Genomic DNA, 25,694 nt, shown 5'->3' on the forward strand with positions numbered 1-25,694 from the left:
CGCCGTGACGCCCGGGCCTCGGCCCTGGTCCAAAGTCTACCCGCCTCCTTGTGACAGAAGTGCGACCGCCAGCTGCTGAGGCGTTCGGTCGTGCTATTGCGGCCGCTGCCCCAGGGCTGCGGGGACGGTGAGTCGCCTGGACGCATTCGGAGACGGCCTCTCGCGGGAGCCCTCCTCCCCAGGGGAAGGGTCTGGGCGCCGGCTCCCCTCAGGTCGGGGCGTGACCTCGGACCGTGGCGCCCCCTCCCCGCCCCCGCCCGCGGCGCCTGGGCGGTGCATGCCGGGCACCGTAGTCCCCAGCCTCTCAGAGCGCGCTGTAGGGGGGGGCGACCGGGCGGACTACAAGTCCTAGAAGCCTCTGGGCGGTGGGGCGGGCGGTGGGCCGGGGGGTGTTCGTGTGCGCGCAAAGCCCCGCGGGGCTGAGGGTCTTGTCCTGCCGGCGCCTGTCCGGACCCGGGCCCGTCTCCGCGTTCGGCCGGCCTCGGGCACCGGGCTTCTGGAGGTAAAGCGGGGCCGGCGGTTGGGGCGGCATGGCGGGGCTCGTCCTCCCCTCAGGGCGATGCCGAGACCTAGCGCGGCCCTGGGGATGTCGAAGCCGCTGCGGTGGCGGGGCCCGGGCGGGCGCCCCACTGTGTGCCGCGGGGTTGTGCGCCCGGAATGGCAGCCTGCTCGCCCGCACGCTTTTCCGTCAGGGAAGGTTGTGGAAATTGCCATCTCCGTCTTGCAGGGCGAGACGGGGAGGGGAGGGGCGGGAGTTGTTTTCTCAAGGAAAGAGGGTCGAGGAGGAGCCCCGTGGCCAAGCCAGCCCCTGCCGAGCCCAAGCCAGCCCCTGCCGAGCCCCGCGGGTGACCTTGGCAGTCCGGGAGCCCAGCAGCGTCCTGCACCCGCGCCCGGCTCGCCGACGTGTGGAGTCGGGATGTGGCGCTCGGCCGCGCATCACCGGCGGAGATGGCGACGGCCTGGCCTAGCTTTGGGCTAGGAGTAGCGTCTTCGAGGACTTTGGCTTAGCGAGTTCCTTGGGGGGCTTCTCAACAGGTGTTAGGTGAAGTGGGGCGAGCCGCTGTGAGTTCCTCCAAAGGTGGGCTCAAGATCTTCTGCGTCAGAACCACCTGGGGCTCTTGGGAAACGGGCAGATTCCTGGGGCCCACCCGAGGTGTTGCGATGCTGTAGTTCCGTCGCGCGGCCCGGGAATCTGCATTTAGTAGGCTTCCCAGATCATTCCCGGGCGCAGCTGTGGCTGAGAACCTGTCCCAGTAAGAAGGATGGTGGGCCCGGGGCAGGGACGTTCCATAGCGTTTCTGCCAGTTTCTTCTGTATTCTGGGGCCTGATGCTGGGCAGGGCGGTGCCTGGGCAAGTGACTGCTCTCCTGGGTTCTTTGCTGCTTCCCTTGGGGCCGATCTAGGTAGAACTGGGTGGAGGGAGGTGTGCCAGCTCTGCCTTGCCCTCTGCCCTTAATCGGAAAGGTTATGCCCAGTCACTTGCCAGTCTCAGAAGACTCCGCCTCTACACATTCAGTTATGAAAAACGTGAAACATACAAAAGTTGAAGGAATTTTACAGTGAACACCCACAGACCACCACCTAGAATGTAGAGTTAACACTTTATTGTATTTCATCACATATCTGTCCAACCAGCAGTCCCTCTTGTTTTTTGTGTCAAATCAAGTTGCAGATATCAGTGCCTTTCCCTCCCAAATAAGCATGCATATCATTAATTAGAGTCTTAGAATTGTTGTTTATTGGGTTTGACTTTTTTATCTTCTTAATGGTTTTTACCTTAATGGAAGCCCTGGGTATTTAGAAATCCATCTCTCACCCTTGAGAATTTGAAGGAGTTTGGAGGTTTTCCACAGGATGGGAGAACCGGGAAAGAGCTTTACAGGTTCTCTTACAAGGGTTCATTTATTTTTTTAGAGCCAGGGTCTTGCTCTGTGGCCCAGGCTGGAGTGCAGCGGTGCCGTCACGTTTACTGCAGCCTTGAACTCCTGGGCTCCAGCGATCCTCCTAAGTACCTGGAACTACAGGCATGCGCCACCATGCCCAGCTAATTTTTTTTTTTTTTTTTTTTTGTAGAGATGGCGTGTCATTATTTTGCCCAGGTGGTCTCTAACTCCTGGGCTCAAGCGATCCTCTCGCCTGACCCTCCCAAAGTGCTGGGATTACAGGCAGGAGCTACCGTGCCCAACTTCTTACAAGGATTTAAGAGCAGCCAGCCATGGTTCTAGATTCACCATAAGAGCAGAACATTGACCGTGTGATGTAAAGTAATACTTCAGGGAACATAATTGTTTTGAGAAGGAGCTAACGGAATGCGTCCCAAAGGCCAGCTTGCCCCAGCAGATCACGTTGGCAGTAATTGAAGCTAGTCATCAGCTTGCAGCTCCGTGTCGGCTCTTTACACTGTAAGCTTGTCCAGGTTGAACCTACCAGTTCAGTGTGTGTTTTCTAAGGTCTAGGGGAACTGGGGTGTGTAGTGCAATTGAGCTCATGGTGTTGATGGACTAGAGGCCATGGCTTTGAGACCCTTGTGCCCAGGTACTTTTGTTCCTTAGCCACAAACGCCAGCCCTTCACCCTACTCAGTTGCCTGAGTGGGAGGGAAAAGATAGGCCCTGTGAAAATTTGTCTCCACTTTGAGGAACATGGTTCCAAGGGCTAGGACATGTTTTTACTCATAGGAGGACACAGGGAAATGTGGCAGTTAAAGTTGTGGCATTTTATAGCATGTCACTGTCCTGTAGGTGGAGGCAGTGCTGGTGAGAAGGTGGCAGGCAGGGAGAGCTCTGCAGAGGACCTTGGTGCTCCATGGGGAGGATGGAGAGAGCGAGCCAGGCTGGCAGTGGTGACAGGAGGTTCCCTTTCCCCCACGAGGGGACTTGGAAATAGATTACTCCAAATGGAAATGTGCCCCTTTCTAGGATCCCACAAAAAGTTTCTGTTTCTGTCTCTGCCTAGTCAGGAGTCTCCCAGCCACAGTCTCTGTGGGAGGTGGTAGAGGCTGCCTTGCAATACAGTGCAGCAGAGGTGGGGGCGCCTAGTGCCTGGGCCAGAATCTCCCCATGCCCAGAGGGCTGTCCACTCTGGGAGACACTGGTTTGGCAGCTCCTGAACCCGTGGGCCTGATGGCCCTGGTCACCACTTCTCCTACTCTGTGAGTCATCAGGCAGTGGTCCGGTGACAGTGGTGGTGTCCTGGGACCAGGGCTGCCTAGACATGGAGACCTCTCTGTCACGTTGAAGCTGTGTGACAGACAGGCCTTGCTGGCTGCATCTGTGATAGGTGAAGAGCAACACCCAGGCCACAGGAAGGCCTGCATCTGCTGTTAGTGCTGAAGAGATGAAGGGCCCCTGACAGCGGACAAAGCAAAACCAATACTAAGCCTGCAGTGCAGGGTGAGGGGGTCCAGCAGCATTCTGATTCTTTCCTTGAAAGCAGTTGTGATGCATTTTTGGTAATACTGGATCATTTTTCCAGAAAACATTTCTTGTCACCTTTTCAGTGCTCCTGATTTGTGGGTGAGACCTGGCTTGGTCTGTATATTGAGTGATCCAGTACCATCGATTCTTACTGCAAGGAGGTGTAACGGGGGTTCAGTAAACACTGAGGGTCTTCTTGAGATGTAATTGTTCAATCAATGCTAATTAAGTCTGAATTCATATCTAGTCCTAGTGTCTGGGTTTTCCCCCCAAGAAGGAAAAGAGGCCAAGACAGATGGAAGCAGGTAGAGAAGGGTGCGAGAGTTCCCTTGGGAGGGTTTAGGGAGAATTTCAACCCATATTACTTCAGGAAGAAAGCGAGCTCGGTTGTCACAATTCTGATTAACATGCAGGCCGGGTGCTGTGGCTCACGCCTGTAATCCCAGCACTTTGGGAGGCCGACAGGGGCGGATCACCTGAGGTTGGGAGTTTGAGACCAGCCTGACCAACATGGAGAAACCCCGTCTCTACTAAAAATACAAAATTAGCTGGGCCTGGTGGTGCATGGCTGTAATCCCAGCTACTCCGGAGGCTGAGGCAGGAGAATCACTTGAACCTGGCAGATGGAGGGTACAGTGAGCCGAGATTGTGCCACTGCACTCCAGCCTGGGTGACAGAGCAAGACTCTATCTCAAAAAACCAAACAAACAAAAACCAAAAAGAAAAAAAAACATGCAAACAGCGGCCTGACAGGCTGGGGAAGCAGGAGGAAATAGGGTTCTTTGCAGCGTACCGCCCTGCGAACATGCGTTGTTCTCACCTGTCAGCCAGGGAGGTGGCAGCACAGTGGGACTTGGCCAGCTGAGGCAGCAGCCAGAGTGTCTAAGTGACTTGCACGTGGTTGCCAAATAATGGCAGAGAAGGGCCCATGGCTGGCCCTGAAATAGCAGGGGTGGCGGGAGAGCAGCTGAGGGAGACGTGGGCTCTCCCAGCCCCATTGTGATCACTGCGTCATGGAGTTGACTGGAATTCAAGAAATGGTGTTTTTTCCTGTCTGGATATTTGGCTATGAACGTAAGTACTTTCCTAAGGAGGCAGTGGAGTCCGTCTCGGCTGCGGCTGTGTTCTCACCCTGGGCCTTTGGGTTAAGAATGGCACAGGAGGGGCTGGGCGCAGTGGCTCATGCCTGTAATCCCAGCACTTTGGGAGGCTGAGGTAGGTGGATCATTTGAGGTCAGGAGTTCGAGACCAGCCTGGCCAACATGGTGAAACCCCGCCTCTACTAAAAATACAAAAATTAACCAGGCGTGGTGGCAGGTGCCTGTAATCCCAGCTACTCAGGAGGCTGAGGCAGGATAATTGCTTGAACTCGGGGGTTGGGGGTTGCAGCGAGCCGAGATCGCACCACTGGACTCCAGCCTGGGCGACAGAGTGAGACTGTTTCAAAACAAACAAAAAAGAATGGCACAGGAGGTCCACTTAGGTTAACCCCAAACCTGTGCACTCATTTCTTCAACGCATATGGACCAGGCGCCAAGCAGGGCCCAACAATACAAATGGGAGAGTCCCAGGATTCTTGAGGGGAGATAAGACAAGGGACAGAGAATCCCCTGGCAGCGGAATCCTCAGGAAGGCCCAGGTTTGCAGGGAAGTGGGGTATGGGGGTGTTTGGAGGCCAGGGAAAGAGTACAGGGGCGGGCTTGGGAAGAGTGGGGGGATGAGATAGTTTGGAGGAGTGTGAGTTAAGATCCGGTAGGGTCGTGGTAGATCCAAGTCTAGACTCTTCCCTGTCACCCTTGACTGTTAGATGAGATAGTGGATCTGAGGGCCTTTGAACCATGGAGTTAGTAGGACTTGCTGACTGGTCATGGTTTAAGGGGATGAGAAAGGTCTGGAGCGCCTCTCAGCCATCCAGTTTGGCAATGGGAGTGAAGTGAACAGAAGGGTCCGCTGGCTGGAGAGCAGAGTTCCTGCCTGGAGCAGCAGCCAAGCTGCAGCCCATCCACCCACTCACCCATGTTTCACAGGCTGCCTGGTACCTTGGAGAAACTGGCCCCAAGGCCTGATCCTGCCCTCCAGGAGCTATGGGTCTGACTGGGAGATGGCCCTGATCACAACTTTCTAATTCTGCATGTTATGAATGACTCTATTGCCCTAGACCCAGAATTCCCTGCCCACCTCCCTGCAGGGCTGTGAAGCCCCTGACAGGCCTCACCTTTTCTCTCCTGGAGCACCTGCTGTCACAGAGGTGACAGCTCCTGCTGGCCTTGCCTGTGTATTTTTTTATAAGTTCTTCTCAGCCGGGCGCAGTGGCTCACGCCTGTAATCCCAGCACTTTGGGAGGCCGAGGCGGGCGGATTACCTGAGGTCAGGAGTTCGAGATCAGCCTGGGCAACACGGTGAAACCCCATCTCTACTAAAAATACGAAATTAGCTGGGCGTGGTGACACATGCCTGTAATCCCAGCTACTCGGGAGGCTGAGGCAGGAGAATCGCTTGAACCTGGGAGGCGGAGGATGCGGTGAGCCGAGATTGTGCCATTGCACTCCAGCCTGGGCAACAAGAGTAAATCTCCGTCTCACCAAAAAAAAAAAAAGGAAAAAAAGAAAAAAAATAAGTTCTTCTCAAGTGTCACTTGTCTTGCCAGGTGCATCTGCAGCTCCCTGAGGGCAGGGACCATGAGGTGAGTGACCTCCATGGAGAGTCTGATGAGTCTTTTCAAACAGGTAGTCACTTAAACAAAAGAGAGAGGAACTTGGATGGTGATGGATTTGCTGAGTGAAATGGCCTCATCCTTGAACCTGAAGAGTCCTGCCCTGTTCAGGGGAGAAGGCCTCAAGTGAGCACTTCTCAGGTCTCAGATTCCCCAGGCATTTTGTGTCACCTGACCTCAGGCCTTAGTTTCTGTCCCCAGCATGGTCAAGCTTAGGTTCTGTGGTGTGTGTTTAGCTGCTTTGCAGGGAGAGTGGCCACACCATGACACATTCCTCTGTGGCCCCAGTAAAATTGGCCAAAAAGGAACTACACCTGTTGGAGGTGGTGGCCGAGTGCTCTCAGGCTCCCCAGCTCTAGGAGCCACCTACTTGATGTCAGAACTTTGGAGGACTGGATTAGCATGGCAGGTGAGTGCAGAAAATGGAGAATCGCGGGGCGACATGACTTCCCAAGCTCTCTGCAAGCCTCTTGGCTTTTCAGGGTAAAAGTGGGCATCCTGCTGTGGCCAGAGGACCTGGCTCACCCGTCCTCCAATACAGGGAGTGTTCCCTGCTCAGTGGAGCTGTCCCTGGTGAGAACTGCAGCCTTGCGGCAATCCGTGCCACGGTTTGTTCTGTGCCAGGCCCGATGTTTTATTTCTGTATTTTATCCCCTCAACCCCCCACTGAAGGTGCCTGCCATTAAGACAGACGTTGATCTGCCATCTTCAGTGCCTAGGAAATGCCTCACACATAGTGTGTGGTTCATATTTATTGGATGAATGAAATGATACACCATGCCTGCGTTTCAGCCGTCTCATCTTCCTAAGAGCCAAGACGCAGGGACCGTGGTCTGCATGTGCTCTGTCGTTCCCTGAGTGTTGGGGGTGCTGTTTTGCATGCTGTGTTGAATTCTTCAGTACACATTCAGTGGGTTAGGTTCTAAAGTCAACTAGCAGAGCAAAGACCTCATTAGTCAAACTGTCCTCTAAAGTCCTTGAATTGCCTATTAGCTCAGAGGCACTCCCCCTGCCAGAGGCCCAGCGGGGCCTGAGGAAACAGCACGTTCTGTGTCCCATTTCCCTCCCCAGGGAAAGCAGGGGACTGGGCAGCGCTGCTTCAGCTTTTTGTCCTGCGTACCATGAAATAAATGTATGTAAACGGAATGCATGTGATGGAATTGCACTGTGAGCTGCACCGTGTGAAGCACTTTATTGGGAGTGTGAGATCCCACTCAAGTGTATTTTGAAAACCGTTTCTGGAGAATGTCTGAGAAAAGAAACAGGGCTGACAGTGATGTGGAAGGAGAGAGTCAGGACAGCTGAGGTCCTGTCTTGGCTCTGTCATCTTCAGGCAGCTGGGGTGCCTGGGGCAGCCACTTCTCTCCTTGGAGACCGCTCCCCAGTCTGTGCCACCGCTTGTTCGCCCACCATCATCTCCAGCACTTCACAGGGCTTACTAAGCACATGGGTGCTTAGTAAACATTTAAGACAGAAATGAATGGCAGTTTAGACTTGGACTCAGTCATCTCTGATGGCCTTTCAACCTCCAAAAGGTGTTCTCTGGCCAGGCGCAGACACTCACGCCTGTAATCCTAGCACTTTGGGAGGCTGAGGCAGAAGGATCACTTGAGGCCAGGAGTTTGAGACCATGGCGAACATGGCGAAACCCCGTCTCTAAAAATACAAAAAAAAAGGCTGGGCACAGTGGCTCACACCTGTAATCCCAGCACTTTGGGAGGCCGAGGTAGGCGGATCATGAGGTCAGGAGATCGAGACCATCGTGGCTAACACGGTGAAACCCCATCTCTACTAAAAATACAAAAAACTAGCCGGGCGTGGTGGCAGGCGCCTGTAGTCCCAGCTACTTGGGAGGCTGAGGCACGAGAATTGTGTGAACCTGGGAGGTGGAGGTTGCAGTGAGCAGAGATCATGCCACTGCACTCCAGCCTGGTCTCTGAGTCATAGAGAAATATATACATGGCCATGCATATGGCAATCCCAATCATGACGTGAGCTCCTGTTTTCCCAAGCTTCTGGAATAAGTCTTCTGTCTCAGCCAGCATGAGTGAACTCAGGGCCAGATGTTGACTTAGAGTTACAGGAACTTAGGCAAAAACTGCAGTTACTTTTGTACCAACCTAATAAACTTCTGTATACTATTTCTTTCTTTCTTTTTTTTTTTTTTTGAGGCAGAGTCTTGCTTTGTTGCCCAGGTGGAGTTCAGTGGCGCACTCATAGTTCACTGCAGCTTTGAACTCCTGGTCTCAAGCGATCCTCCTGCCTTGACTTCCCAAAGTGCTGAGATTACAGTCCTGAGCCACAGTGCCTGGCCTACTATATACTATTTCTGTTTTGTTTTGTTTTTGAGATGGAGTCATGCTCTGTCACCCAGGCTGGAGTGTACTGGCGCAATCTCGGCTCACCACAACCTCCACCTCCTGGGTTCAAGCGATTCTCCTGCCTCAGCCTCCCGAGTAGCTGGGATTACAGGCATGTGCCACCATACCCGGCTAATTTTGTATTTTTAGTAGAAATGGGGTTTCTCCATGTTGGCCAGGCTGGTTTCGAACTCCCCACCTCAAGTGATCTGCCCGCCTCAGCCGCCCAAAGTGCTGGGATTACAGGCGTAAGCCACCGCACCCAGCCTATGTACTATTTCATATAATGCAGTGTAAACTACTAATTCAGTTTGTTTCACACCCAACCGGTATAAGTGAATTCTTAGGGTCAGATGCCAACTAAGAGTGATAGAAACTCAGTTAAATTTCTGTATGCTATATACTGTTGCATTTAATGTAGTGTAAAATACAAATGAGATTCCCACTCTCAGTTCCTAGAGCGCTTTCTTCACCCAGCAGAAATGTCTTCAAAATAATTGAAAGAATGCCCTGTAACATGAGAGATCTAAATGTCGCAGGGGTGAGCCACTCTCCTCACTGCTCTGAGGGAAAATTGCTGGAGGAGGAGCTTTTGTGTACAGGTATGTATGGTGACTGACACATTTGGAGGAAGAAAGCCTAGAGGTTTGCTTTTCCACATTCCACCCCGACCCACGCAATAGGGGGACTCAGGCAAGGCCTGGCCGCGGGCAGAGCCCAGCTCCCCGGCTAAGGAGGGCCAGGAGACATTTGTGTCTGAATTAAGACTCTTCCACCTGGGTGGCCGTGAGTGGCCACATGTCTTGACTGCACTTAACGGCCTGGTGCTTTTTTGTAGATTGCAATGGTGTGTCTTGATCTCACCCAATAGACAGCTGCTTGAATAGAGTCAACCCAAGACTGTCCATTTTGTGTCTGCTCAGTACAGGCAGACGGAAGGATTTTTTTTTAAGGGCTCCATTTTGAGCGCTTAAGTGATGGTTCTTTAGGTTCATGCTGTTTCTAAAATTAGTCAGCCTTGTAGTTACCAAGCCCTGCCTGTGGGACAGGTGCAGATGACTTGTTTATTCACTTGTGGTTGAGCTGTGTCTGTTTCTTTCCTTTTGCTCTGCATTTCCCCTCTTGTCTCTGCTTCCTTCATTTTCTCTGCCAGCAGGAGAACATGCAAGAACAAGCTCTTGAGCAGCGTTCTGCCTGGGAGGTAGTTCAGAGTCCTGACGAGATCACTGGGCGAGTTGGGAGGCCGGGGCTGTGTCCTCAGCATGGGCTCCATCACTCTCGTTTTTATTATGCATCCAATGGGGACTTTCTTACCAGCCCTCCTTGGTCAGGTGACCTCCTGCTGGGTCTCCTGGCAGGGTCTCCTAGGCTAGCACGACTTTGAGGTCTTTACATTCCAACTTTACAGATCTAAACTTTCCATTTGCCTGGAGTACCGGGAGGTGATCTGGCAGAACTGACTCATTTGACCAAACTCATGGGAGACCTACGGCCATAAGGGGCTGGCTTCGGAGAGGAGGCCACTAACCAGTCCAGGCCTCTGGCTTGCTCTGCAGAGCATTTTCTCCTGTAGGTGAAATCAGATTATAGTCTGAGGTGTGTTTCTGGATTGAAGAGGAGTATATGTATTTTTTTGAGATGGAGTTTCGCTCTTGTCACCCAGGCTGGAGTACAATGATGCGATCTCAGCTTACTGCAACCTGTGCCTCCTGGGTTCAAGTAATTTTCTTGCCTCAGCCTCCCAAGTAGCTGGAATTACAGGCATGCGCCACTGTGCCTGGCTAATTTTTGTATTTTTAGTAGAGATGGGCTTTCACCGTGTTGGCCAGGCTGGTCTCAAACTCCTGACCTCAGGTGATCTGCCTGCCTCTCAGCCTCCCAAAGTGCTAGGATTACAGGTGTGAGCCATCGCAGCCAGCCTTTTTTTTTTTTTTTTTTTTTTTTTTTTTTGAGACAGGGTTCCCCACTGTTGTCCATGCTAGAGTGCAGTGGTGCAATCATGGCTTACTGCAGCCTCCACCTCCTGGGTTGAGTGTTCTCCCTCTTCAGCCCCCCAAGTAGCTGGGATTATAGGCGTGAGCCACTGTGTCTGACAATGACCATTTTGAGGAAGGAGTCATGTAAAGGTGCTGCCTACCGTTAAAAAACTAGAAACTCCACATCAATAGAAAGTTTCTGTATGTGTACTTACATATAAACAAATCCCCTAAACTCTTACTGCCCAGAAAAACTGTTAATATGTGGTATGGCTGAGTGCAGTGGCTCATGCCTGTAATCCCAGCTCTTAGAGAGGCAGAGGCGGGAGGATAGCTTGAGCTCAGAAGTTCGAGACCTGCCTGGGCAATATATTGAGACCCTGTTCTCCACAAAAAGGAAAAAACAAAGACAAAAAAATGTGTTATGTATGTAAATACATCTAAAGAAGAATCACACCGTGTTACTGCTTTTTTATTCTTCACTCACTGCTATATCAAAACCATTTTTCTATGTCAATAAAAATCTATATCATTGGCTGGGCACAGTGGCTCATGCTTGTAATCTCAGCACTTTGGGAGGCCAAGGCCGTCAAAATCACCTGAGGTCAGGAGTTCGACACCAGCCTGGCCAACATGGTGAATCCCCATCTCTACTAAAATACAAAAATTAGCCAGGCGTAGTGCTGGGTATGTGTAATCCTTGTTATTCAGGAGGCTGAGGCAGGAGAATTACTTGAACCCGGGAGGCAGAGGTCGCAGTGAGCCGAGACTGCACCATTGCATTCCAGCCTGGGCAACAAGAGGGAGACTCCATCTCAAAAAACAAAAACAAAACTATATCATTTTTTGGGGGCTGAATGCAGTTACATTATATAGCTAATCACATGCATGTAACCAGTTCCATTTTCTTGAACATCAAGACAGTGGTGCATATAAACATCTTTGCCTGCGAATCTGTGTTCACACGTCCATTTACCTCTAGAACGAATACCTTGAAGTGGAATTGAGTCCGTAAGAGTGTACAGGTAGCAAGGCTGTCCAAAAAAGTTGTACCAATCCACTATGCTGTGGCCCCGTGCCGTGGACGGAGTGTCAGCAAGTGAGAGTGGTTTGCCAGGAGGTTTGACCAAAATTCAGCATGATGTACATTGCATAGTAATTGTCATCATCCTAGTTCCTAGAGGCCTTAGTACTTTTAGGTTTAGAACCATTCTTTGAGTCCTCTGTGCCTTTTGATTTTGCTTCTGCTTAAGAGCAACAGTGTCACTGGGCGTGGTGGCACATGCCTGTAATCCCAGCACTTTGGGAGGCCGAGGCAGGTGGATCACGAGATCATGAGATTGAGACCACCCTGGCTAACACGGTGAAACCCCGTCTCTACTAAAAATACAAAAAATTAGCCAGGTGTGGTGGCGGGCGCCTGTAGTCCCAACTACTTGGGAGGCTGAGGCAGGAGAATGGTGTGAACCCAGGAGGCGGAGCTTGTAGTGAGCTGAGATCCCACCACTGCACTCCAGCCTGGGTGACAGTGCAAGACTCCGTCTAAAAAAAAAAAAGCAACAGTGTCTTCTTTTTTCTTTTGTACTTCCTCTCTCAGGCTCCTGTGGCAGGCCGAGTGGTGTGCTCTTCACCCATGGCCTCTCCCGTGCCTCATCACAATTCTTGATAAGGGGCTGCTCCTACCGCCATATCACAGATGAAAACAAATCTGAGACTGGAGAGTCAGGTGGCAGGGCAGGGTGGTGGGCGTGGGGCCTGATACCTGTGCCCCACTCGTGCAAGATTCTGCCCCTGCAGCTCTGCCTGCGACACAGGGCTCGTGCTTCTGTTGGAGGGCGCAGTGGTGTTTGGGGCCATGGGGTTGGGCTGATACCTTTTTTATTTTATTTTTATTTATCTTTTTTTTTTTTTTTTTGAGATGGAGTCTCGCTCTGTTGCCCAGGCTGGAGTGCATGGCGCGATCTCAGCTCACTGCAAGCTCCGCCTCCCGGGTTTGCGCCGTTCTCCTGCCTCAGCCTCCTGAGTAGCTGGGACTACAGGCGCCCGCCACCATGCCTGGCTAATTTTTTTGTATTTTTAGTTGAGACAGGGTTTCACCATGTTAGCCAGGATGGCCTCAATCTCCTGACCTGTGATCTGCCTGCCTTGGCCTCCCAAAGTGCTGGGATTACACGTGTGAGTCACCGTGCCCGGCTACTTTTTATATTTTGAAACAGAGTCTCAGACTGTTGCCTGGGCTGGAGTGCGATGGTGTGAGCTCGGCTCACTGCAACCTCCGCCTCCCTGGTTCAAGTAATTCTCCTGCCTCAGCCTCCCAAGTAGCTGGGATTACAGGCGCACGCCATCATGCCCAGCTAATTTGTGTATTTTTAGTACAGACAGTTTTACCATGTTGGCCAGCCTGGTCTTGAACTTCTGACCTCGTGATCCGCCCACCTCTGCCTCCCAAAGTGCCGTAATTACAGGCATGATCCACTGTGCCTGGCCAGGCTGGTGTCTTATCTCCGTTGAGACTCATCATGATAGAGGAGGAGCATGTAGGGTTGGGTGGGAGGAGAGCCAGCAGATGGGAAAACCAGATCTGTTTTCTGGTCCTTTCTGTGACTTAAGTTGAGCTTGTTTTGAAGTGTTTAGAATTCCCAAGGCATCAGATACACCCATGTTCAAGTGTAAAAATAAATAAATGGTTCATAGCCATTTATTTAGCCCGAGATGTTATCTGAGGGAGGGACTGTCTCGTCCTGCCTCCATCAGGACAATGGGAAATGGGCCATGTTCAGGATTTCCCAGGCCTGCCTGTGCTAGAACTTGGCAGTCGAGGACAACGGTCCCACAGAAGGGGACACATTGGCAACCTCCCTTAGTCTTGGGAGGGCTCAGCCTCACTAGAGGCTGCTCCGCAACTGAGTGGACCTTTGTGGAGGGCCTCCTCTTTCCTGCTCATGACCCAGCGTTGGGAATAATGTCCCTCTGGTCAGCTGCTGAAAGGCCACAGGGAATCCTGGCCTGGTCCCACATGGACTGGGGTGGCTGGATTAGCCCCAGGTTTGGGTAGGGCATGGTGGAGAGAGGACTGGAGAGGGTTTGGGGCCCAGGAGCAGTCTCACAGCAGGGGCTCCCTTTTGAGCACCTCCTCACTTGGAGCACGCACTTCCTTCGTGTCCCTGTGCTGGGCACCTGCATCCAAACAGTGCACGCTCTATTAACGTTCACTGCACGCCATTGTCCTCCTCAGCTCCTCCTTGAGCCAGTGGTCATGCTGAAATGAGCGCTGGAGTTGCAGAAGAATGTGTCCTCGCTCCAAGGCAACCAGCTGCACTTCTCTCGGGGCCTGTTTTAACTACGGAAGCATCTGCTCCAGCCTTCCCGCCAGGGAGTATTCCCCATGCCTTGGCCTCTGTACTGGCTGAGGCTGTGTCGTGTGACCTAAAGAAAGCCATGATCCTTTTGATCATGGATCACTTGAAGAGAACTTGTGTTCCTTCAGGCCTAAGGAACTGTAGACATATATTTTTGTGGTGGAGGGGGGATGGAGTCTCACTCTGTCACCCAGGCTAGAGTGCATTGGCGTGACGTAGCTCATTGTAGCTTAGAATCCCTGGGCTAGAACAATCCTCCCGCCTCAGCCTCCCAAGTAGCTGGGACCACAGGCGTCTATCACCATACCTGGCTAATTTTTTTTTTTTTTTTTGTAGAGATGGGATCTTGTTATGTTGCCCAGGCTGGTCTTGAACGCCTAGCTTTAAGCAATCCTCCCACCTTGGCCTCCAAAGTGCTGGGATTACAGGTGTGAGCCACTGCACCTGTCTATGCTGTATATTTGTAATGACACTTGTTAATACTTAACCTGAAATTAATTTACCAATAATTAACCAGTAAAACAAGTTTTATTACTCATGTGGAAGATGTGGGAGGTGGTCAGTTTGTTGCTTGTGTGGTGTCCCATGGCTGTCCTAGGCACTGGCCTCCATCCCAAGGCCCTCATGGTGAAGCACAGCTACTGGAGCCATGGCATCCATCTTCCAGGTGGCAGATGGGAGGAAGGCAGGAAAGATGAAGGGCCTGGCTCTGGGCTGAGTCGGCTTGCCCTGAGTGCCTTCTTATGGTCTGGACACTTCTGCTTACAGCTCATCAGCCAGAGTTTTGTCACCCTAAGAAAGCTCAGGGACCCTCTTGGTTGATAGACTTGCCCTGAGTGAAAGTGGAGGTCTGTATTCAAGAATGGGGGAGAGAGTGGATTTGGGTGCAGCTGGCAGTCTCCATTCTGTACTTCATTAGGCGGAACATTGCTGTTTGAGATCTTGTTTTTCTGCCTTCTTCCTTTGCAGTGTGATGTGGAGGAATACAGCACAGCTCTGTATGGATGGTGTTATCTGCGTAGTCATTCATGGAAGGCGTCTTCAGCAATACAGTCTGGACATTTACATGTGGGGTTTTGTTCAACCTTCCAAGAACCTCATTTTCCACGTGGGAAAACTGAGGCTCAGAGAGGTTGAGGAATTTATCTAGGGCTGCAGACCATCAGCGGCGAGGCAGGGTCCCAGGGAGACCTGTGCTCTCCCAATATTCTATTGACAGTCAAGCAAAGAAGGCCACTGTCTTTGTTCCCAAGGGCCACAGTGCAACAAGGCTGAATGGTGCCGGAGGTCTCCTGGGGAAGCCTAAAGCCTGAGGAGAATGGCCTGGGACACTGCCCAGCTGGCCTTGTCATCCTTGTCCTAGAGATCTGGGGTATTTGAGCTCTGGAACAACCCCTGTGGCCGGGTCGCTGTAAGGGCCCCAGGCTGCCATCTGGCCACCCTCAGGGGCACAGCCCTCCTTCCTTAGGCCTTGTGTACTCACTGTTCCCTCTGCTGTCCCCATGCCTCCCTTTGCCTGCTGGTCTCATTAACTCTTCCGCCACCTCCTCCCAGGCTTGCTTGAAGAGATGGTGTTAGAGCTCCAGAATGGCGATCTTGCTGTCCTTCTATTGTGCCCTGGACTTTCTCGACACCACTGGTCACAGATGTAATTGTGTTTGTGGTTTTTTGGCGAGGGGGGTGATTATTTAATGCGCATCCTCTTCATTTGACTGTAAGCTTCTGGAAGGCAGGGATGTGTCTTTTTTTTTTTTTTTTTCCTTTGAGATGGAGTCTCGCTCTGTCACCAGGTTAGAGTGCAGTGGCGTGATATCCGCCTCCCGGGTTCAAGCGATTCTCCTACGTCAGCCTCCCAAGCAGCTGGGATTACAGGCACGTGCCACCACGCCCAGCTAATGTTTGTATTTTTAGTAGAGATGGGGTTTCACCATGTTGGCCAGGATGGTCTCGATCTCTGGACCTCGTAATCCGCCCTCCTCAGCCTCCCAAAGTGCTGGGATTACAGGTGTGAGCCACTGCGCCCAGCCAGGGACATGTCTTTAATCCCCAGCCTGTATCTGGCACGCAGGATGTGCTGAGTAACTATCAGAAGGAAGCACCATCCCCCGCCCTCCCCTTAGAGGGCCTCTGTTACGTGGTCACCTTACAGACTGTGCTTCAGCCCAGCCCTGGGGTGCTTGGGAGAAAAGGCAGAACAGCTACGTGGTACTGTGCAGGGAGTCAGCGGCCATCCCTTGCAAGTAACAGTCCCCCTCCTAATGACCCTCACGCTGCATGGCCTGTTGCAGTGGTTCAGTAAGTTTTTATATCCATGCCTCACTTAATTCTCACACCGCCTTCCAAGGTGGGTTTGAACTAATCTGTGTGTTGGATGGAGATGTCACAGGATGGAAAGGCCTAGTGTGGGCCAAGCCTCCCTGGAAGGGTCCCCTTCAGGCCTGCACCCTTGGTGGGGATTCTGTGCTCTCCTTTTCCCGCTGCCCTGTCCCTGCAGGGTGCTGCTGTCTGGACTGAGAGCATCTTCCCTGAGGCCCACATCAGCTCCTGCTTGCTTCTGGCTCGCTTCTTGCTTTGGCCTTTTCCTCCAGACCTGGTTTGGGCCTTGCCATTCTCTTTTCAGACCCAAGAAGCACAGAGAGTGTTTGTCTTTTACCTCAGCTCTACCCCTCGTGGAGCAGCGGGCGCCGCCTTTATTCAGCACATGGAAGCTGCAGGCGAGGCAGAAAGCGGCCTTTCAGTTTTCCCAGCAAAGCAGAAAGCCCTGTTCCTGGCTGGGTGCCTGGGACCTGCCTCCTGGGGACAGAGAAGCCCCTCTGAGGCCAGCTGGCGTCCCGATGCCATGGCTGCCACGTGGGTAAGCACCTCCTGGGGATGCAGCGCCAAGCCAGCCAAGCCCTGAGAAATGTGTCTGGGCAGCGGCTGCTGCAGAGCCCCTGCCACCAGGGTCTTTCGGTGGAGCATCCTTCCAGGGGCATTGCCAACCTTGGGCACTCCCAGGCAGGCCCCTGGCATTTCCACAGCCCACCAGGAGAGATGGCCCTTGGAGGACTGCTAGTGTCTCTGCCTTCTCAAAGGATTGTCTTGGGTTCCCGTGGAGCAGGTGGCCCAGCTGAGCTGTGCTGTGAGGGAACGCTGCTGAGCTGAGCTTAGGGCAGGGTTTTGATTGCAAGTCCCTCCGGAATCCTGTAGAGGCATCCCCTTGTAGTCATATTAGTGAACGTGCACCCGGATCCCTCATTGGGAATCAGAAGCCACCGCATGGCAGAGGCATCAGTACCTGTTGTTTTCCTCCCTGTTGGAAGTTGCCTAATAAAGCATAATAATAGCAGGTTCCATTTATTTAGCGTCCTTGTGTGCTAGGCCCAGCGTTCCTGCTGCAGGCATTTCACACACACTGTCTCTCTTCAACCTCACTGTCACCCTGAGAGGTAGGCATGATCGTCTCTGTTTACAGAGGAAGAAACCGAGGCTCAGCTCGCTCAGCTGGAAAGTGGTGGGTCTGGGGGGTCTGGGTTTGAACTAACCTGACGCAGAGCCACCCCCGCTTTTTTTTTTAAATATTGATGACGTCTTGCCATGTCGCCCAGGCTGGTTTCGAACTCCTGGGCTCAAGTAATCCTCCTGTCTCGGCCTCCCAGAGTGCTGGAATTACGGGCCTGAGCCACCACACCTGGCTCAGAGCCCATGTTCTTGATCGCTTGCTTCATTTAAAGCCTTCCATGGGGTGGCAAGCACATCCCTGGGGTGGAGCCTTGCCAGAACAACAAACTCAGGGCCTCCGCAGGAGCGACTCCAAGACTTGCAGGCCACTCTTGATCCTTCTGGTTGTGAAGCCCTGTCCCAGCCCTGCACTTGGCTGATACGCACCCCTTAACTCCTAGTGGGGGTTCCTTTAGCACAGCAGTTCTTGAAATGTGATCTGCAGTCTCCTGGGGGCTTCCTGAGACCACTTGGGAGGCTGAGGATCAGAAGTGTTTTAATAATAACACGGCCATGATTTGTCACCGTGCCTCTTTGTTTGTGATGGCTTTCACATTGATGGTGTAGGAGCAGTGGGGAAAGAAGCTGTGGGGCCTGCACTGACTCAAGACGGGCACCACACTGTGCTGGTCTTGTTGTAACTGAGTCTTCACCACCACACACACACAGTACACACACACACATGCCAGTGTTGCATCAGAAAAAGCAGTAAAATCAACTTTATTAAGTCCTGACCCATGAGTCCACATCTTTTCACACATGAAATATGTCAAATGGAGTTTGATGCTGTCGTGAGGAAAAGCACACGTGCATTCATTTGACGTGTGGGCTGAACTAGCTGCCCTTTTCATGGACTCCGTCTTCACTTGAAGAACAACTGGCACACACTGTGGTTATTCAGATTTGGATATTTAGCATATGCTTTCTTGAAAATGAGCACAGTGAACTTGCTACTTCAAGGGAAACAACTGACCTTTTATTTTTGTATATGTTGCTGTTTCTGTATTTGTTAGTGCTTTGTTGCCAGTGATGAAATTCAAGCTTTCAAATGATGATTAGCATAACAATATTCAGTGACTTTAATGATGACATTGGTGGTGACACCAGCAATGTGATTTTAAAAAATAAATAGTGTTCAATGAGATGTGTCAGCATTGGTAGATCTGCATTACAGGAACCAGTATTTTCAGGTGACCCACACATGATGTTAAGAAATCATGTCTGTGTAAAAGACCCATTCCAAATGCAAGGTACACCAATGACTTCTATGTAACACATTAGAAAAAAATCATTGTTAAGGCTTCCAATTCCTGTGCAGCTAACCCTTAAGAAACTACCACTTGTCGGTCAGGCGTGGTGGCTCACACCTGTAATCCCAGCACTTTGGGAAGCCGAGGCGGGCAGATCATGAGGTCAAGAGATTGAGACAATCCTGGTCAGCATGGTGAAACCCCAACTCTATTAAAAATACAAAAATTAGGCCGGGCGCGGTGGCTCACGCTTGTAATCGCAGCACTTTGGGAGGCCGAGGCGGGCGGATCACGAGGTCAGGAGATCAAGACCACGGTGAAACCCCGTCTCTACTAAAAATACAAAAAATTATCCGGACGTGGTGGCGGGCGCCTGTAGTCCCAGCTACTCGGAGAGGCTGAGGCAAGAGAATGACGTGAACCCGGGAGGCGGAGCTTGTAGTGAGCCGAGATGGCGCCACTGCACTCCAGCCTGGGCGACAGAGCAAGACTCCATCTCAAAAAAAAATTAGCCAGGCAGCACGCCTGTAGTCCCAGCTCCTCGGGAGGCTGAGGCAGGAGAATCGCTTGAAACCAGGAGGCGGAGGTTGCAGTGAGCCAAGATCGTGCCACTGCACTCCAGCCTGGTGATAGAGCGAGCCTCTGTCTAAAAAAAAAAAAACAACACAAAAAACCTACCTCTTGTCAAGTCTTGATGTAGTATTAGTCCATTGTGCTTCTCTAACAGAATACCTGAGACTGAGACTGGGTCATTTATAAAGAAGAGGAATTTATCTCCTTACAGTTCTGGAGGCTGGTGTCTTAGTCTATTTGTGTTGCTCTAAATTACCTGAGGCTGAGTAATTTATAAAGAAAAGAGAGTATTTGGCTCCTGGTTCTGCAAGCTTTACAGGATGGCATGGTGCCAACATCTGCTTCTGTTAAGGGCCTCAGGCCGCTTCCATTCATGGTGGAAGGCACAGGGGGGTCTCTGTGCAGAGATCACATGGCGAGAGAGGGGGTGAGAAAGGGAGGGGAAGCGCTGGGCTCTTTCTGACAACGAGCTAGGATGGAGGGACTAACAGAGTGAGAAGTTACTCACTTCTCCCCCACCCCAGGGAGGGCATTTATCTATTCATGAGGAATCCACCTCCCATGTCCCAAACACCTCCCACTAAGCCCCACCGTCAGTCACCCACAGTCACCAAAACTGTGGTGGCTGGGAAGTCCAGGATCAAGGCACTGCCAGCATCTGGCAAGGGCTTTCTTGCTGTGTCATCCCATGGTGGAAGGGCCGTGGGGTGATGCACCCACAAAAGACTAGCTAATCCTCTTATAAGGAATCTGCTCCCAAGATAATGATTTATAGCCAGTCTGTCAGAAGCGCAGGTCGCAAGCTAGGAATTGCGATTGACATCAGAAGTGGGGGGCAGTCATGGGACTGAGCCCTCAACCTGTGGGATCTGACACAGTAGCATAAGACTTGAATGCGACTAGAAGATGTCCAGCTGGTGTCCGCTGCAGAACTGACTGCTTGCTTGTTATTGGGGAGAAACCCCCAAATGTTTTGCCACAGAAGTCTTTTCTGTTGATTGTTATGGTGTGAAAGCAGAGGAGAAACAGGTTTTTTCTCCACACCTTCACATGCCACAGAACCCAGAGGGTGTGGAGGGATAGACTTTGCAGAGGTCTCTGGTCTCCCAGAGGAGTGACTTACTATTAAGTTTATGATTGAACTTGAAAAGATTTTCAAACAGGCACCTATTTTGTTTACAATTTGTAAATCCAAGATTTAAAGCAAGAAGGCCAAGAAGCCTCTCTTGGATTTGTCAGGGCTGCAGGTTGACTTCAGTGGGCTCCCCAGACCCCCCAAGTCTCCCCTTCTTCCTCTGTTGGGAACTGGGCAGATCCCCAGGTCTCCCAGCCGCCTCCCTCACCAGCACCTTCCCACAGCAGAGGTGCTGGGGCTGCATTTTCAGATCAGACATTTTCCATTTTGTAGCTTAATTTGAACAGTACTCATCTTATTGGAAAACTATTTTGCTTCTGATCGTGTGATTGAAAGATTATTCTTGTAGTTTTTATTACACCCTACACAACATGGTTTTGTGGGAACGCGTTTGATTTTATATTGGAAGGCACTGGGAGAATGGGTGTTTGAATTCGGGAAATCTTCATGAGCTATTTCCCAGATACCTCTCCTTGGTAGAGAAGGATCTGCCCTGCAGTCTCTGCTGGGGTTCAGGAAGACAGCAGGAGGATGCATGTGGATATGGAGGGGTGAGAGGGAGCAGTGAGTAGCAGGCATGGCCCTAGGTGGGGAAGACACGGAGGAGCAACAGGGCCCTGCGGCCCCCGGTAAGGGGCAAAGAGAAGGTGGGCTCTGGTGTGGCCAGCGAGCTGGAGTGGAAGCCAGCCCTGTGCAGGTCCGAACGCTTCCCCATGGCCTGCATTGTCTGTACCCAGGTTGGGTGGACACCAAAGGAGGGCCTTGCCCTGTGCGCTTGCACCCTATCATCATGGGCAAGGCTGTATGTGGAATTCCAGAAATAGAATTTTTGAGCTCTAAGAGACCATAGGATTATATCTGTTGACTTTGATGAAAAGATGGGCCAGAGAAAGGCAACACCTGCATTCTCAGAGATGGGGTGTGTGTGCACACGTGCGTGTGTGTGTGCTCCCTGCAAGGGACCCAGGCTGGGATCTGCAGGTGCTTAAGTGACTCACCAAGCACAGTGCAGCTTATTTTCCTGGTCTGCTCAGAGCATCCCAGGGCCTGGACCATTCCCTGATGAGCAAGACCACTGCAGACCACAGTGTTGGGCCACTGGTGGATGGTGGTGCCACCCAGAGGTGCCAGGGAGCATTTTCTGGGAGTCTGGGAGTTTGTAGCAGGGGCTGGCACTTATTCCAACTCAACATATTGGAGCAGTTTTCCAGACGCAGGTAAAGCCCCATGAAAGGCTGCCCTCTTCTCCCCTGCAGGAGGGCACCTGGCGGGCTAGGAGCAGCCTGGGCAAGGGACCCCAGGACCAGCTCCAAGAGGCACTGCCGCTACTCTCTGTTGTTCTTTTTTTTTTTTTTTTTTGAGACAGGGTCTCGCACTGTTGCCCAGGCTAGAGTGCAGTGGCCTGACCATGGCTCACTGTATTCTCTGAGTCTTGGGCTCAGGTGATCCTCCTGCCTCAGCCTCCCCAGTAGCTGGGACTACAGGCATACACTATCACGCCTAATTTAAAATTTTTTCTTTTGTAGAGACAAGAGTCTTGCCATGTTGACCATGCTGGTTTCGAACTCCTGGCCTCAGTTCATTTTCCAGCTTCAGTCTCCCAAAGTGCTGAGATTACAGGAATAAGTCCCTGCACCTGGCCACTGCTCCCTGTTCTTAACCCCGTGCCATTGGAATTCACTCTGCGGGCAGGAGGGTGGGAGAGTCATGCCGGGGTCCTAGACTTATGCCCCGCCCCATCCTTTTCTGGGCCTCCATGTCTTCCGTGGATAATAAGGCAACTCAGAAGAGTGTGTAATTTCTGAACACTTGGAAAGATGTTCTGTCTCCCGATTGCCAAAGAAATGCATATAAAAATAAGTGTCATTTTAATATTAAAATTAATAACTAGCACTATAAATTGGCATCCTTTCAAAAAGGCATAAAATGCTCATGTCCTTTGACCTAGTCATCTCACTCTGACAAACTTAGCCTGAGGAAATAATCTAACAAAAGGGAAAGAGCGGTGGACAGAGGTGTTCTCTTGTATTTCATGAAAGCAGCAAGTAGGGCCTTGCCTAAATGCCTTAATAGGGTTTGGTCAAGTATGCCCATTTTGTGGAATATTAATATCAGTGGTCACGGAGTCTTGTAAGATGGAATATGTGTGACACAACATTAAAAGGATTTACCAGCCTGGTCAATGTGGTGAAATCCCGTCTCTACTAAAAAAATACAAAAATCAGCCAAGCATGGTGGCGTGTGCTTGTAGTCTCAGCTACTTGGGAGAGGCTGAGGCAGGAGAATCGCTGGGACCCGGGAGGCAGAGGTCGCAGTGAGCCAGGATTGCGCCACTGCACTCCAGCCTGGGCAACAGAGTGTGACTCTGTCTCAAAAAAAAAAAAAAAAAAAAAAAAAAAAGGATTTAAAACTGTCAGGACAGCAACTATATTTTTATATAGTATGGGCTGGGCGCAGTTGCTCCTGCCAGTAATCCCAACACTTTAGGAGGCCGAGGCAGGAGGATTGTTTGAGGCCAGGAGTTCGAGAGCAAGCCTGGGCAACATAGTGAGACCCCCGTCTCTACAAAACAAAACGAAAAGGTACAGGTGCCTGTGCATACAGACCAGCAGGGACATGTGGAGACGGGCTGCAGTAGGACTAATTTTCTTTTCCCTCATTTTTTTAAAAAATAAGTTTTATTGACTAATTTATGTGCCATTCAATTCACCCATTTAAAGTGTACAATTCAGTGGTTTTTAGTGTAGTCACAGAATTGTTCAACTGTTGCTACAGTCAGTTTCAGAGCATCTTCATTACCCCAGAAGGAGATTCCACGTTCCCCATTTCCCCCTCTCCCCCAGATCTAAACAGCTACTAATGTACTTTGTTTCTATGGGTTTGCCTACTGGGGACATTTCATATAAGTGAAATCATACAGTATGTGGCCTTTTGTGTCTGGCTTCTCTCACCAAGCATGTTTTCAGGGTTCATGCTGTAGGGTGTCAGTGCTTCCTTCCTTTTAATAGCTGAATCGTCTTCCATTGTCTGGGCAGCCTACGGTTTTGTTTATCCACTTTGTTGATGGACATTTGGATTGTTTCCACTTTTTGGCTATTATGATGCATGCTGCTGTGAACATTTGTGTACAAATTTCTGTGTAGACAGGTTTTCATTTCTCTTGGGCAGATAACTACGGGTGGAATTGCTGGGTCATCTGGTAACTCTAGGTTTAACCTTTTGAGGAACTGCCAGACTGTTCCTCAAAAGGGGAACAGGGGCTGGCAGTTCCTCAAAAGACTGGCAGGGGCTGTCCCCCACCAGCAGTGTATGAGGGTTCCAGTTTCTCTACATAATGCCTATTACTGACTTTTTAAATTTTAGCCATCTAGTAGATAGGAAATGGTCTCCTTGTGGTTTTGGTTTTCATTTGCTTTATGAAAAGACGCTCAGTAGTTTTTCATGTGCTTTTGGCAATTTGTCTTTTAAGAAGTCTTTGTTCAAATCCTTTTAAAAATTGGGTTGTCTTTCTGTTATTAAGTTGAGTTCTTTGTATTTCTTAATACAAGTCCTTTATCAGATCTACGAATTATAAAATGTGATGGTGTCCTTTGAAGCACAAGAGTTTTTCTGATGACATCCACTTTTTTTTTTCTTTTGTTGCTTTGCTTTTGGTGTCATATCTAAGAAACCGCTGCCTAATCGAAGGTCGTAAAGATTGATGCCTGCATTTTCTTCTAACAGCTTTTTGATCCCTTTCAGTTTTCAAACTGCCATGGTACTTTATAGTTGAACCCAAGAGCTTGGACTTGGTTCCTCTGGCCCTGCCCCTGCCCCTGCCCCTGATTTGTTAAACTTTATATTCAAACTTATGTGCCCTCCATCCCCTGCAGGTGCTGGGCTTTCTGGGAAACACTCCTCTCCCTGTATTTTTTGTTCCACTGAAACTGATTTTTGTCTCATTGTTTTACTTTTTTTTTTTTTTGAGACGGAGTCTGGCTGTCACCCAGGCTGGAACGCAGTGGCGCGATCTCGGCTCAATGCAGGCTCTGCCTCCCGGGTTCACGCCATTTTCCTGCCTCAGCCTCCCGAGTAGCTGGGACTACGGGCGCCCACCACCTCGCCCAGCTAATTTTTTGTATTTTTAGTAGAGATGGGGTTTCACCGTGTTATCCAGGATGGTCTCGATCTCCTGACCTCGTGATCCGCCCGCCTGGGCCTCCCAAAGTGCTGGGATTACAGGCGTGAGCCACCGCGCCCGGCTCATTGTTTTACTTTTAGCTAAGGTAACTGAACCCCACTTCCCAAGTCCTTTATGATGCTAAGTAACAGCAAAAGCTTCCCACCTTTCTGAGCTGTGCTCAGAGTTTGGTGACAGAAATGAGGGAAAAGATTTCACTTGACTCTTCTTCCCCCCGACCCCTGCCTCAACAAACAAACCAGAAGGGCACAGGCCAGAGCACAGCTTGCCTGGCAGTCGTCATGCATGGGAGCTCAGGCTTGGTGGGAGGGGATGCAGAGGGCCCAGCCGTGGCCCTTGGGTGCCAACAGTCTTGGGGGAGGGAGGAAGCAGACTTGTGATGGGACTGAGGAATGGAGGGGTGGTCGGGTGTGTGGATGGCACAGAGTGACAGCCAGGGAGAAGGCTGATGTGGGAAGGGGAGGAACTGTGTGGTATTCCCAGGCCCCTGGGCCCAGCCCTGGCTTGGCAGCCCTTGCTCCCTGCTGAGGGCCCTGCCTTTCCTTCCACTGAAACAGCTCCTGGAGCCCTGCCTGTTCCCTGTCCTTCCAGGCCAGCAGCTGAAGGAGCCTCACCTGCCTCCCTTCCCTGAGTAGCAAGGATTTGAGGTAAGAAATCCCCCAGAATCCCCATTCCCAGTCCAGCGTCTGGCAGAGATCAGTCCAGTGTCTCCTCTGACTGCCTTAGTGCCCGCTAAACGTTTGGGGAGGGGAGAGCTCGGTGCCAAACTGCTCTCGTGTGGGGCAAGTGCTGAGTTAGGCTCCCTGGGGGACTTTACCTCACTGGGCCCTGCTTACTGGGTTCTGTCCTTGCCCTCCAGCTTCCAAACAGGGAAGAGCAGGTGACTGCTGAGAGGTGTGGATGGTGGCTCTGGGCTAGGTGGCCCTGGGGAAGGTGGAGGATCCCCAGTGCCTGGAGGCAGCCCCTTCTGAGGATGGTCACACGCCTTGTCCAGCATCTGAGCCACCCCCCAGGGCTGAAGGAGAGGAACCTGGCTGGGAGCTTAGTTCATGTCTGGGTTTTCCCTCCATGTCCAGGAGAAGCAGTGAAGATGTCCAACGAGCCTCCCCCTCCTTATCCTGGGGGCCCCACAGCCCCACTTCTGGAAGAGAAAAGTGGAGCCCCACCTACTCCAGGTAGGGGGTCACTACTCCTGAGGCTCCTCCCTGTTGCAGCCCCCTGCCCCCATGGCATGGTTGGGACTCTCTAAGTGG

The 25,694-nt window shown here is 51.4% G+C and overlaps 1 protein-coding gene across 2 annotated transcripts in view; it reads left to right on the plus strand.

Moving 5' to 3' along the window:
- CDIP1 (cell death inducing p53 target 1) overlaps positions 1-25,694 on the plus strand; it is a 28,957-nt gene continuing 3,263 nt past the window's right edge. Inside the window, exons 1-3 of one of the 2 annotated variants that reach the window (XM_030798819.1) lie at positions 1-127; positions 24,999-25,088; positions 25,518-25,616. In XM_030798819.1, coding sequence (XP_030654679.1) covers positions 25,532-25,616 — 85 coding nt within the window. In that variant the 5' untranslated portion in view covers positions 1-127; positions 24,999-25,088; positions 25,518-25,531. Of the gene's footprint in view, positions 128-357; positions 503-24,998; positions 25,089-25,517; positions 25,617-25,694 lie in introns of those variants that run through there. The other variant, XM_030798818.1, reaches the window with a different exon arrangement.

Source organism: Nomascus leucogenys, chromosome 18 (genome assembly GCF_006542625.1).
Source record: "Nomascus leucogenys isolate Asia chromosome 18, Asia_NLE_v1, whole genome shotgun sequence".
Classification (NCBI taxonomy): Eukaryota; Metazoa; Chordata; class Mammalia; order Primates; family Hylobatidae; genus Nomascus; species Nomascus leucogenys.